At 34.5% G+C, this 13,396-nt stretch overlaps 1 protein-coding gene across 1 annotated transcript in view; it reads left to right on the forward strand.

Annotated features, from left to right (window-relative positions):
* Positions 1-10,768, forward strand: part of ST8SIA4 (ST8 alpha-N-acetyl-neuraminide alpha-2,8-sialyltransferase 4) — a 97,718-nt gene extending 86,950 nt beyond the window's left edge. Inside the window, exon 5 of the mRNA XM_059694018.1 lies at positions 6,418-10,768. Coding sequence (XP_059550001.1) covers positions 6,418-6,700 — 283 coding nt within the window. The 3' untranslated portion in view covers positions 6,701-10,768. The remainder of the gene's footprint in view (positions 1-6,417) is intronic.
* The last annotated feature ends 2,628 nt before the right edge of the window (positions 10,769-13,396 follow it).

The following is a 13,396-nucleotide window of genomic DNA, read 5'->3' on the forward strand; positions in this document are numbered from 1 at the left end:
AAGTGAAGAAAAAAACAACAGCATACATAAAGCTCTTCACGCTATCTCTGGCCCATTATGGATACTCCGTAAATTATTATTCTCTTTGCTACTTTTCAATAGATTGCTTGTGTTTTTTACTCTTGCGTTTACTCCTAGCTTGCCACATCACATAAAATATGCCTGTCTTTTTGTTTCCTCACACAAGAAGAAGATATAAGATCCCTGTTTGCTTCCCTGGAATGATATAAGGATTAATTAATTCATGGTGGACTGAATTATTCTCAGGATGTACAGTACTGGAAGTTCTATTTTTTTAAAGTAATGATCACCAACCTTACTTTTGTGGCAAGACAAATCATTTCATAATCTTTAAAAAGAAATATCATTAACTTTACCAAAAGTTTTCAAACAAAAGTAAGTTTTATGCACTTTAAAAAAATGAATTCATGTTATGTTGCATACTTCAGACTGGGGAGACATGAAAGGACTAGTTGAAAGCAAAATACAAGAGATATTCTAGTTTGGCATGCCCAGGATGACTGCTTTAAGTTTTATTTTATATAGCCCAGACACATAGATTACTCCAAAGAATGAACCAGCATATTGACAAACATGTAGAACAGAATCCCTGAAAATTCTTATAAATTATTCAGGTATTATAAAAGAATAAACTTTTGGGAGGTGGGGTGTAGATTTGGGGCAATGAATTATAGAAAGCGAATTCTTTTATGATGGCTCATATGTTCATACATGTTTTAGAACCAGAAGCCATATTATTCCCTTAACAGAATCTTCCTATGGAACCGAGCACAAATCTTAGTTGTGGAAAGTTTAAACATAGGAGGAGAAATCAAGAAGACTCTTTTGAACTCAGAGTGCACTATGCTATGTGCTTCATCTCACATTCCCGACAAAAGAATTCCTGGGCTCACAAATGGAAATTTTGCAAGTAATATAATACCAAGTTAAAAACTGTTGGCACATAAGATTCCATACTTTTTATTCAGATTCATCTATAAAATTTTTATGCTCAGTTGTTGGAAGGATAATAATATTTTATGAAGGAGAATATTTTATTACTTGTAAACATTTAGACTTATTTGTTTAAATAAAAATTATTTGCCAACATGTTGAGTGTGAACTGTCTCCAGTATATTACTTCTAAAATATTGGTTGTTTGAAATAATCATATAATTTGGCTCATCAAGTGGTCATTATCTAATTTCATTATGACATAAAATCTAACATATTGCTGGTTTTAATATCAAGCATTTTTTGAGTAACTTTTTTGCTTTGCAATATATTAAAACCTGAAAAAAAGGTAAAGAGAGCAGCATAAGGAAGAGGAAGCAAAACAAAACTAAAAGTGTCAGGGCATGTTCAGTTTCATGGGGAGAGAAAATTTGAAACAGCAAATAGAGAAAAGCCTAAAGCCATACAATCAAATGTTTCTGTTTCTCAGCTAAGGAAACATGCCCGTTGAGGTTAAATTGCATACCTCCAATTGTCCAGCCAGTATGTAGTTACAGAAGGTGCCAAGAGAGAAGTGGGATATGTGAGTAGGATTGAAGAATGGGTTGTTATGGGATCTGATGAAATTCAACTAATACTACGTACTATTTGTCAAATTTTATACTATGTTCTTCCACACTTACTATCTCGTTTACATGATCATAACAGGCTGGTATGTTCAATATTATTAACCAATGTCCAAGGAAATAAAGTAGTTGTCCCAAGGACTTAAAAGCAATATATCACAGATTCACACCCATGGCATGTTGTGACCATAAACATGGCCTTCTATAGCACACTGATTTGTGGGTAAAGGCATCCTACTAGTAAGTGTTGAGTTTCTCTGAAATAATGGGACTGATATGTTGGAGGAACAGTACGTAAGGCACCTTGCTTAGCAAGAACAGAGCTTTCATACTGGGAAGTAATGAGATGATTGAATCTATTTAAAGAAGAAGAAGAAGAAGAAATATTCCATTTACACATAAAAGTGAGTTGGTTTCATATAGACAGAGTATTACAATATTGAAATAAAGCAGAAAGTAAGGAAGAGAGGGAGTTAATCGTATCTGAAATAAAATATCCTGGCTGATGAAAATTATCCCATGTGTATCTATGAAGGATTATAATACATTTTAATATCCAAAACTGTCAGAGAAACAAAAGGGTGCCTCACATTATAGCAGCTATTATCGCTATGTGATGTATTATAAGTAATATTCTTCTTTTTCATTCATTTCTTTTTTCTTCAAGTTTTCTATATGAAGCCTACACTCTATAAATTAAAAAATAATTTATTTATAAAATTAAATACATACATGGAAACTAGATGATTTCCTGATTTGAAAACATTGATAAATTTTAAGCTACAACAGATAAGATTTTGAGACAAAATTTAGAACAGCTTGTACTGAATTAGAATGTAAATAGTGCATTATTTTATCAATGCAGCTTTTTAGTCAATTTTGTTCTAAATAAGATTAAAAACTTAATATTCTACCTTTTGTATAAACTCCTCACAACAAACTTATAGTTTTTAAATGTCAGCTTGTAAATAAGCAAATACTTTCAAATATGGTTTTTAAAATTGTTCTCTGGGCTTTGGATTATAAAGTTGACCAAAATTATCTGATAATGCTAATAGAATTTTAAAAGAATATTATTTTTGTTATTTTCACATGTGGAATTTGTTTCTGGACAAATGCTGAATCCTGATCATTTAGGTTGGCCTATACAATTTCAAGCACAAAGTTAGATTTATCATAAGCACATAGTAGACTCTTACTGTATTTGATAGCTGTTACGTTTTTTAATTTCACAAAATGTTATTACTATGACTTTAGTTCTTGACCTGCTTTAAGGATTTTTTGTTTTTTTATCTGTTGCATGTTGATATCATTTATTAAGGTCTGTTTTCTTGTGTGTTTTTTTTGTTTGTTTATTTTATTTTATTTTTTTTATATATTTTATTGAGTTTTTACAGAGAGGAAAGGAGAGAGATAGAGAGTTAGAAACATCGATGAGAGAGAAACATCGACCAGCTGCCTCCTGGACACCCCCCACCGGGGATGTGCCCGCAACCAAGGCACATGCCCCTGACCGGAATCGAACCCGGGACCCCTCAGTCCGCAGGCCGACGCTCCATCCACTGAGCCAAACCCGTTTCGGCTGTTTGTTTATTTTAGAATTCAATAGGATAAGTGCGTTTATTTGTGTGTGTGTGTGTGTGTGTGTGTGTGTGTGTGTGTGTGTGTGTGTTTTTAATGTCCTGAAAAATAAGTAATTTATATTTCTTTGGATTATTCAAATTGTTACAAGCCAAACATTACAAAGCTTAATTTCTCCTTCTGTTAGCATTTCTAAAGGAAAGTTTATTAATACCAGTATCTTAATGGCATAGATGAGAATACAGGAAGTTTCTAAAGTATCTCTACCCATTATTTTCAACCCGGTGCACACATTCATGCACTGGTGGGGTCCCTAGGCCTGGCCCTCGGGGATCAGGCCTAAACCAGCTCTCCAACATCCCCCGAGGGGTCCCAGATTGTGAGAGGGTGTTTTTTGAGTGACACACCCCAGAATCAGGCTCCCTCCTCTCTGGTTCTGGTGTGTCACGGAAGAACTGCAGCTGCAAAGTCACCACAGCTTGGCAGCTCCTGTGTTGAGCATCTACCCCCTGGTGGTCAATGCACATCATGGGACCTTATATATATAGACTAGAGGCCCAGTGCATCAAATTCAGGCACTCGGGGGGGGGGGGGAGTGTCCCTCAGCCCAACCTGCGCCCTCTCATAGTCCGGGACTGCTTGGGGGATGTCCGCCTACCAGAAGGATGGGGCCTAAGCTGGCAGGAGGACATCCCTCTTGCAACCTGGGATCTCTCACTCCTTACTGCCCACATGCTCGCTCCTTACCGCTTGGCTTGATGCTTCTTAGCAGCAGGCTCCTTACTCCTTGGCTTACTGCTCCTTAGCACTGCCGTGAACCCGGCTTTTGGCTGAGTGGTGCTCCCCCTGTGGGAGCGCACTGACCACCAGGAGGCATCTCCTACATTGAGAGTCTGCCCCCTATGGTCAGTGCGCATCATAGCAACCGGTCATTCTGGTTGTTCCACTGTAATGGTCGCTTAGGCATTTATTATATAGATAAGTTGCATTGTGATCAGAATTTAGTTTTCAGAACACAATTTTTATTAATATTAATTAATTAATATTCTAGGTATATCCTACCTATTAAAAAGTTAAAACATTAATTTGCTCCATAAATTCCTCACTGAAGTCACAGTGAATTGACGATTATCTCAAGAATTATATTTTTCTATTATGTTTTTCTGGATGTGCTGACCTTCCATAATGCTCATTTGTCTGATCTGCATTTAGATGTCAGGTACTTGAGAGTAAGAGGTCAACCTCACTAACTGTGCTATCTTATAAGGTGCCTGCATCTAAAAATGTTGAGTGATTGTTCACCTCTGACATTATTTTGAAATAGGCCAATAATTTTGCCTTCAGCATTTCTAACATTAGAGTTGCTTATTTGTATTACATATAGGAGTTGCTTTGGTATTTTGTCTATGACCAACCATATTTAAGTGGATTCCTGCATATCTCACCAGAATTAAGGAATGAAAAGCATCTATTTATAATGTACCAAATGGAGTCATATTTAATGTGATCTTTCATTCCTATACAAATAATATAACATTATATTATTGCCTGTTAGTTATTTTTTTCTCATCTTAGAATAAGATTAAAACACATAATTTAGCATGACCTTCATACTGCCAAATTATTCCAAATCATTGGCACTCCCTGATGGAAATAATCAAATTTTTTAAGTGTACAGTTCAACTTTTTTTTTAATGTATTCAAATATATGTACAACCACCAACTGCAGGCTGAACCAGCTTCTTCAATGTATTCAAACTGAAGGCATGGAATCAAGGGCTGGGTTCCCTCATGGTGTTACCAATATGCATTGTATAGTTTTTGCTCATTCAGCTACCTTTGGGTTGTGAAACAATGTTTAGATGTTCTTCTCTGTAAATTCCTTATGAACCTTCTTTATTGAAGGATAAGCTTTCTTAAAACACTTGTAATAACAAAAGGTCAGTGATGCATTTCACATTGCTTAACACGTTCAGCATGTGGCCCTCACCCCAAGAAAAATAAAAATGTAAAAGGTCACTTCTGGCTTAAAGAGGGGTACAAAGAAAAAAAAAAAGGGACGATAATGGCAAAGTGTATTTCCTTTTCCTGTTTGAGATGTTGGAGTGAGGTTTGAAAATCCACTATGTATCTATCAAATAAAGTAAAATAAAATTTTGTGGGTTTTTTTCATATTCAATAGTCTAAATCTATTTGCTCTTCCCTGAAAAGCTTCATGAATTATTTTTTAAATGGAAATAATAATATATAAAATCTAATCCAAGTATTTAAATACAACTGTGACCAAAATCTAATAATTTTCCCCCTTACATTTGGATGGCAGAAATATATTTCCTCAAATAGGAGATATTAATTAAAATACAAATTTTCAAAACAGACAATTTATTATTGGACAACTTTGAAAGTAGGGGGACAACTATACCCTTACTCTTTCAGCAGGTTCCACGTAAGATAATGAATATCTCAAGAACTATTGGAAACCCCCTTCCATACCAGAGGTGCTGATTAACTTCTGAGTTTGCATGCTTTTCAAAGGAACCAAGTGTGGCAACAATGATGGGTCATAACATTTTGGAGTATTTTAGTGCCTTTTAAAATGAAGAGTATAAAATACTTATTAGCACTGACATATATTTTACCAATTTTACAAAATGTTAAACTGCATAAATGGTGAATTAGTTGCAAATGTATGTTTTATGTTGTTCTTCTGTGGGTTGAGGCAATGTTTTTAATTAGCCTTGATAATATATGACTTGGACAATTGAAGTTGAAGAAGTAAATTAGTATAATACAGGTAAAGCATTTATTTATTTGGGTTTTTAAGTTAAATATGAGGTTTTGAAAAACTATAAGCATAGTTTCAAATTCTCTTTATCCAGGAGATTACTTAGTCACTGCCCACTTACTATACCTTTCTCAACATATTTAACACTTTCTGAGAAGATTCCAGTCTGTATATAAATGTTTGCTACTAATTTATTTTAACACAAGATCACACAACAATATCTACCTACATTTCAGGTACCCTGGCTAACTATATGACCTCAAAAATTAGCAATATAATAAAATAAATACATTAGTATTCTAAATGCTTATAAATATATTTCTTCAGTAATCTTTTGTGTATCATTTATAAAGATACTTTTCAAATTTCATGTACTTTAATTCTTCATAGTATATTTGATATAGTCTATGTTGTATGTTTCTCTAAATTATCTTTTCTGTGTGTGTGTGTGTGTGCTGTTGTTTTTTCCAGTTACTGGCTGACAAACAAAGTTCCCATCAAAAGACCCAGTACAGGTCTCCTCATGTATACACTTGCCACAAGATTCTGTGATGAAATTCACCTGTATGGATTCTGGCCTTTCCCTAAGGATTTGAATGGAAAAGCGGTCAAATATCATTACTATGATGACTTAAAATATAGGTACTTTTCTAATGCAAGTCCTCACAGAATGCCATTAGAATTCAAAACCTTAAATGTGCTACACAATAGAGGCGCTCTGAAACTGACAACAGGGAAGTGTGTAAAGCAATAAAGCACATTTGAAAACAGACAAACTGAATATGCACTTCTTTTCTGAAGATGCTTCTTAAGATCTGAAAACAGGATCCAAAACACGACTGGGTTTCAGCATCCACCAATTACCTGAAAGGTGATCAAGGACATTCATGAGAAATCCACTACCAGCCGATGAAATACCTGCGAAGTGCTCTAAAATTTAAGTATGTTGACTTCAAGGGTCCTAGTAAGTGCCACTTCCACGAAGAAGAACACAGTTTGAATGTATAATCAGTAGTGTTTACAAGATCCAGCAATGCACTTGTCCTTAGTTACTGAAACAAAGTGTTCATCACTGCCGGGCTGCCGCTGCGATGCCAAGCACATGAGAGAGGAACAGCGGGAACGTAACTCAGCCCCCGGGGAAATGAACCATCCTTGTCAGCAGATATGAAGATGGAAACTGAGCAGCGAAATACACAAGCTTAAACCACTCAAGTAAATGCCTTCAGTCAGGACTCTGAGTCTGATCATGAATTTCATGTTTCTGTTTTTTTGTCTGGAATCTCTTTTGGTTTGGGGTATTTAGAAATCCTTTCTAAGACAAATATGAACGAGATAAATAACCTCCATGTGGTCATTTTTAAACTTCTTAAATTTTTAAAGAGCAGTCACACAATGACTTTGTAAAAAAGTTTTATTTTGCACAACTCTAAACCTCCAGATGTTTTTCCAGTGGTATAGAAGGTACCAGCTAAACTGTACCATTAAGTAATCTTGAACCATTCTAAAGAAAAGATGTTCTATGTCACCTAAGGTGGTAATATTAGCTAAAAAAAAAAAAAATGTACTTTTGGTACCAAAGATTATACTGATGTTTCTACACGACAAACCATTTTCCTTTCATGGAAATAATATATTACTGTGTTATTCTGTTAATGTGAAAGCTCTCTCTAGATATTTTCAATTTTCAAAACTCAAACTTTATTTTTATTTGAAGGAAGACTTCCATGGTGTTTACATTTCATAATAATTTTGTGGAAGCACTTTGCCCTTTAAGAATAAATGTTTGCCTGTTAGGGATGAAATGTGGCTTCCAGTTATTTGATATATCCCCCTATTCAAATAGAAAGATTGGCTTGCTCTTAATAGCATAAGTTTTCTCAGTGCAGAAATAACTAATGAGTGTTGCTTCCATTACAGAGATGATTCATTTTAATAGGTTTAACAATGGAACTGTATGTCAGTATTTTGCACTTTGAATGAATTAAATTGACCAACATTTTTTTCTGTGGTTAAATTTATTCAATGTTATCATATTAGTATGTTTTCAAAGAAGCACATGAAGTTATTAATAAAGTGAGTTAGGATGTGTGAGCATGTAACAGAATTGACCAGTAGGCCTGTTTACTGGTAACTCATGCTACACTGGTCGGTGATTCTGATGTTAACTTGTTTCTTTTGAAAGCAGAAGTGCTCTGTTTCCACTTCTACTCTTGGTCTGAAACAACTCAGTTGACTTCTTGTTTTTTAGGCAAGGCAGTCTGAAGAAAGAAGAATAGCACGCAGAGTATGTATGCTTTGTTTTTTAGAGAAGACACTCTGAAAAAAAAAAGAATAAATAGCATGGGGAATGTATATGAAATCACGAAAAAAGATATTCTCAGTACAGTTCTTAATATATTAATGATATATGGTATTATTTTTAAAAATATGTTAGAACTGTGTGATATGGGAGACTATATTTTCCGAGAATTCATGTGTCTCTAAGAAAACAAAATAAAATAAAGGAGATGCTTAGCTACAAATGGATAGAACATACGTACTTTTGTCATTAATCTCTTATCTTTAGGAAATTTTAAAAAAAATAGGCACATGTTATGAATGTAAAGTTAAAAATCTGATGGACTTAATAAATCAAAAATAGGTAGGTGGTTTATAGAATCTTAATTTCCACCATTTGTGAATAAGTTGTTTGAGTAGTCCTTAAATGAATTCTATAGAAATTTTGAAGTCAAAATTTGTATGTAAAATTAACCTCAGAACTTATTTAAAGTATGTCCTAAAAAGGATCAGCAAAGTACCTTGCCATTTTTACTGCATTTTAGACAAATGTATTTAAACAATTTTAAGGCCACAGCAAAAGCGTCCCAGCCATTCACTGTTCTGTGCATTGAAGTTTATTTCATAGATGCATTGAGTAGTGCCTTTTTAGCTTCACCTTGCTTTGTTACCCTGTGCTTTCTGTTCTCTAAATACGTTGCCCAGTTCTGAAAATGTTTGGCATATAAAAAAGGGCTTCAGTATCAACTGAGACTACTTTTGTTCATCTCAGGGAGCTTTCAATACTCAAGAATGAATTCAATTAAGGCATCAAGTGTTCAAAGCATACAAACTGTACATGATCATTTCATTCCCTATCGTAAACCTTTCCATCCATGCCTCCCGCTTCAAGATCTACTGTGGCCTTAATGGGGCAAGGAGATGACTGAGAGCTGACAGCAAGAATAAGAAAATAACTGAGATTTAACCAATAAGGGGGCAAAAGGGATCATGATAAGATCTAATTATAAATGCATACTTGAAATACCTGCTTTTTTTCTTTTGTACAATTATATGTTCATGGCTTTAGTTTTTTATTTCTTTGTTATGATTTAACCCAGTTCCTGGCAATGCTCAGGCAGCTGATTGTAAAAGAAAGGTTCCTGTCCTTCAGAGAACATGGTTGTTACTGTGCTGTTGACATGAGTAGGCCATGGAAACCTGTTCATCATTATCACCCAGCTTGTTCTATTATTAATATTAAGTTGCTGGAATAAAAAAAAAAGAATCAGTAACAGATTTTCTGGGCAATTCTAATTAATTATTCAGCCCAAAGGACTGCTGAAATTATTGTGGAAGTTTTTCTATCTGAAGGTGCTGGGCATTCAAATGTATTTATGTATTGTGTATCATATGAAGTGTGTATCAATTGCTAACGGGAATTTCTACATATATGCTTATAGAAGCAATTTATTTCAATGACGCTATGCTTGCATTGGTGGTATAGTGGTGAGCATAGCTGCCTTCTATACGTTATGGGTAGTGTACATACCAACTAGTTATTAAGCTACTACACAGGAAAAGGATGAACAAAATAATTTATTTCTGATTGAGCGAGTCAGTCACAATGCACACAATGTGGTATTTGGTTCATAAAAGAGTTGTTTTCACGTGGTTATTGTTGGAAGTAGCTATAATTGTGGAAGGGGTGTAGGAAGAGTTAAATAGAATTAGTTACCTCTACAGGTGTGAAATTTCCCCAACAGACATTATCCATATACCAATGTTTTAAAGATTGAGTGAGGGGAGGATATTGCTTGTACTAGTATTTAATGAAAGAAAATCCAAATAAAGACCACCTAGAAATAGATATTTTATTATATATGTGCTATAGATATATCTATATAGTACAAATAGACATGTGTGATGCATATATACAATGCTATATATGTGTGTTTGTGTGTATACACACTGAGTCTGAAATATACACACACTAGACTTGTGTTATGCTAACATCTTCAGGGGCCGCACTGTGAAGCACCCTGGAGATAAGACCACTTTAGAATGAAGAAGTCCTTTTGAGACTTCAGTTACTAACCTGCTTTAAGAGGTATCTACTTTATAACTGAATTGTGTGTTGCTCATACCTAGAGTTACAATAAGGGTCTAGTCTGTCGGAACCTTAAATAAAAAGAAAACTTTAAAATTAAAAAAAAAAGTCTTCATGCTGGCAATGTATTTGAATTGCAGTTTTCAGCTTGTGGCTTCAGGCCCTGTGTCTCCCATTTAAGTAGCACCTTTTAATAGACATGGTTTCTTTGTGTAGGCAAAAGCACAAGTGGTTCAAATGTATATAGCAGGAAAAAAAGTTTACAAAGATAGCATTGCTGCACAGAATAATTGCTACTGAATATTTCTTATATAATTTGTGGAAATGAAAGCTGAGGTTTATTCTGTCAAATTCATTCTGTTCAACACTGTTTTCCTATTGTTTATGTAGAGCAATTGGGTGTTACTGTTTTATCATTTGTAATATTGTAAAATAAATTAAATCCTTTTTTTTCAATTTTTCTCTTATTTCTTATATCCAAGCCCTGGTTTTACTTTATACATCAATATAAGGTCATAGTTTAGCTAATGCCTTTGTCTTCCCTGCCTCTCACCTGCAGCCATTGGCAATTTGGCATTTATTTTAATGAGTATGCATGAGACTGAACAAAATCAAAAGCCCATGAACATCAGGAAATTCTTGACAATTTTAAGTGCGGTGCGTTGTGTTTTTAGTTGAAGGAATAGAATGTTACACAAGTTACAGTCATTTCTATTCAGTTTATAGTCCAGCTAACTGCTGTCAACTAGTCACTACAGCTTTACAGCTAGAGAGGTCAAGGGTTTCTTACACACTGCACATTCTTAAGGCTTTTCTTTGGTCTGTGATTTCAAATTTTCGAGTTTGCAGTTCCCTTCCAGGAGATGATTCTGGAAAACTACATGTTTAAATCCTCTCATCTTTGTTTTCAGACTCTGCACTATTTTCTCCAGAGATTATTACATACTGTCACTTTTAGCATTCTGTAATTTTGAAACATTTGCTAGAGACCAACAGTGAATCATGAATCATTAACAATGGTTAATGAATATTGATCTTATTTATATCTGCATAATTACCTTTTAATTCCAAATATCCATACACTCTGGGGTCATTCCTCTCTATTCTGGGGATGTAATCAGATCTTATCATAAATCTATGAGATAGATATTGCGAATATCCCAGTAATACAGATTAGATTAAATGAGAGGTTGGGTGTTTTGAAGGTCACACGGTTCAGAAGTGAGAGAATCAGTATTTGAACCCAAGTGGTCAGTCTGACTTCAGTGTCCACTGTCTTAACCATCACATTTTTTGTTGAAAGTATCACAGATATTCCCTTTTTTCCCCCAGTGAACCCCTCTACCCCTTACCCCTGACTCTCCATTCCACAGGCCATGCTGCCTCTTTTAAACTGGCAAGAAGTGCCCTAGAAAACTTAAGTTTGCAAATAATTTATTTTTTGTAATGAGCACAGCTCAAAAGTATAGGTGTGTACATAGGAGGGATATATAATATAGGCTTTAGGATAGTGTAATAAATGGCCCCTGCCCTACATAGAAGTATTATCTCTAATGACAATATGTGTGCCTTCTAGTTCAGAGGTTTTCCCCCTGTATAGTGCTGCATAAACAATGCCAAATTTTTCTCCAAATTTTTATATATTTTTTTCATACAAGATGGATTACACTTATGTTAGAATCTGACTTTATGTGTTACAAAATATATGATAGCTATTTTAAAGTCTAATTGTGAGGTTCCTCCATAAACATTTTGATTGAATTTGAGTGTTTGATTCATCTCTATTAGCAACTATTTCCAGAAATATCTTAAGTTTGAACTTGTGCAGATAGCTAAGTTCATCCGTTTTATATTAATTAAAAGTAAAACCTAGTTTCTCTCTCTGGCTTGAAATGGAAATAACTTCATCTCCAAATAAAGGGGATTGCTTAAGGATTCCCCCTATATACTAACTTCATTGTGCACAAGCCCATGAAAGTTAAAAAAAAATTTCAGATATAGGAATAAAGTTATTGTTCCATCCATTTAAAAAAGTTTTTGGTCACTTCATTGCTTAAGTTCTGAAATCTCAATAAACAAATTATGTGAAAGAATTGAATGCCAATATAAATATCTCCTCTTTTTTTGCTTTTAGATTGCTGATTTCTAATTCAGTCGCCCAAGTAAAATCTCTCAAGTAGACATGATCTACAAAAATGCCTCAGTGAGTGACAATTCTGTAATATCTCTCCCTTGGAGATTCAAAAAATGCACTAACATAAAAAAAAATCTGAGAAATTTTATAATAAAGATTTTTTTTATTATTTAAAAAGTCATAGATTACACATCACTTCTGTAGAGTATGAAATTATGTTCTACAGACCATACTCGGGCTAGCACTTGCAGATAACAAACAATACAAGGTAATAGGTAAGAGCTGCAGTTTTAGAAAGGCTGATGCTGACTTTATTCAGTGTTATCTTTTCCCATAGACCAAAAATATTGTCTTAATAATATTTTCAAATATAAAAATAATTTAAACTGGCATTTATTCTCTAAACTTTTTATATTAATTTTTACATTAACAATTACTCTCTCTAAACTATTAATCATATCATGGCTAAATTCCTAAGAGCAGTCCCAAAGGTAAACTTTATTGCTCATTATAAGTAATGCACACAAATTAGTTAGCATTAAGACACTAATAGCACAGGAAGGGGAACAAAATGCAATGAGGTGCTAATTTGCATTTCTAGAGCAACTCAGTATATTACCGTAAGCTCTCTCCCTGCTGTCCGTCCAGCCCAGCTTCCTCCAACCTCCCATCACCACACAGATGGGCTGTCTCTGAGCACATCTGCCGGTGCTGCCACAGTGTAAACACACTCAGCTGGTAGCAGATGTTTTCCAGGAGAGATTGCTACCACTGGAGTTGTTCCGCTTTGGATTCTATGTTACTTGATCTCCATGATTGAGCCAAAGGTTATTGTGTTCAAATAGATCATTTGTCTATCAGGTACAGAACAATAGCAGGGTAGTTGCAGGCTCAACTGTTTGACATTAACATGTACATATATGTAGAAATGCTCTGAAGGCTCTCCT

Source organism: Myotis daubentonii, chromosome 4 (genome assembly GCF_963259705.1).
Source record: "Myotis daubentonii chromosome 4, mMyoDau2.1, whole genome shotgun sequence".
In the NCBI taxonomy this organism is placed as follows: Eukaryota; Metazoa; Chordata; class Mammalia; order Chiroptera; family Vespertilionidae; genus Myotis; species Myotis daubentonii.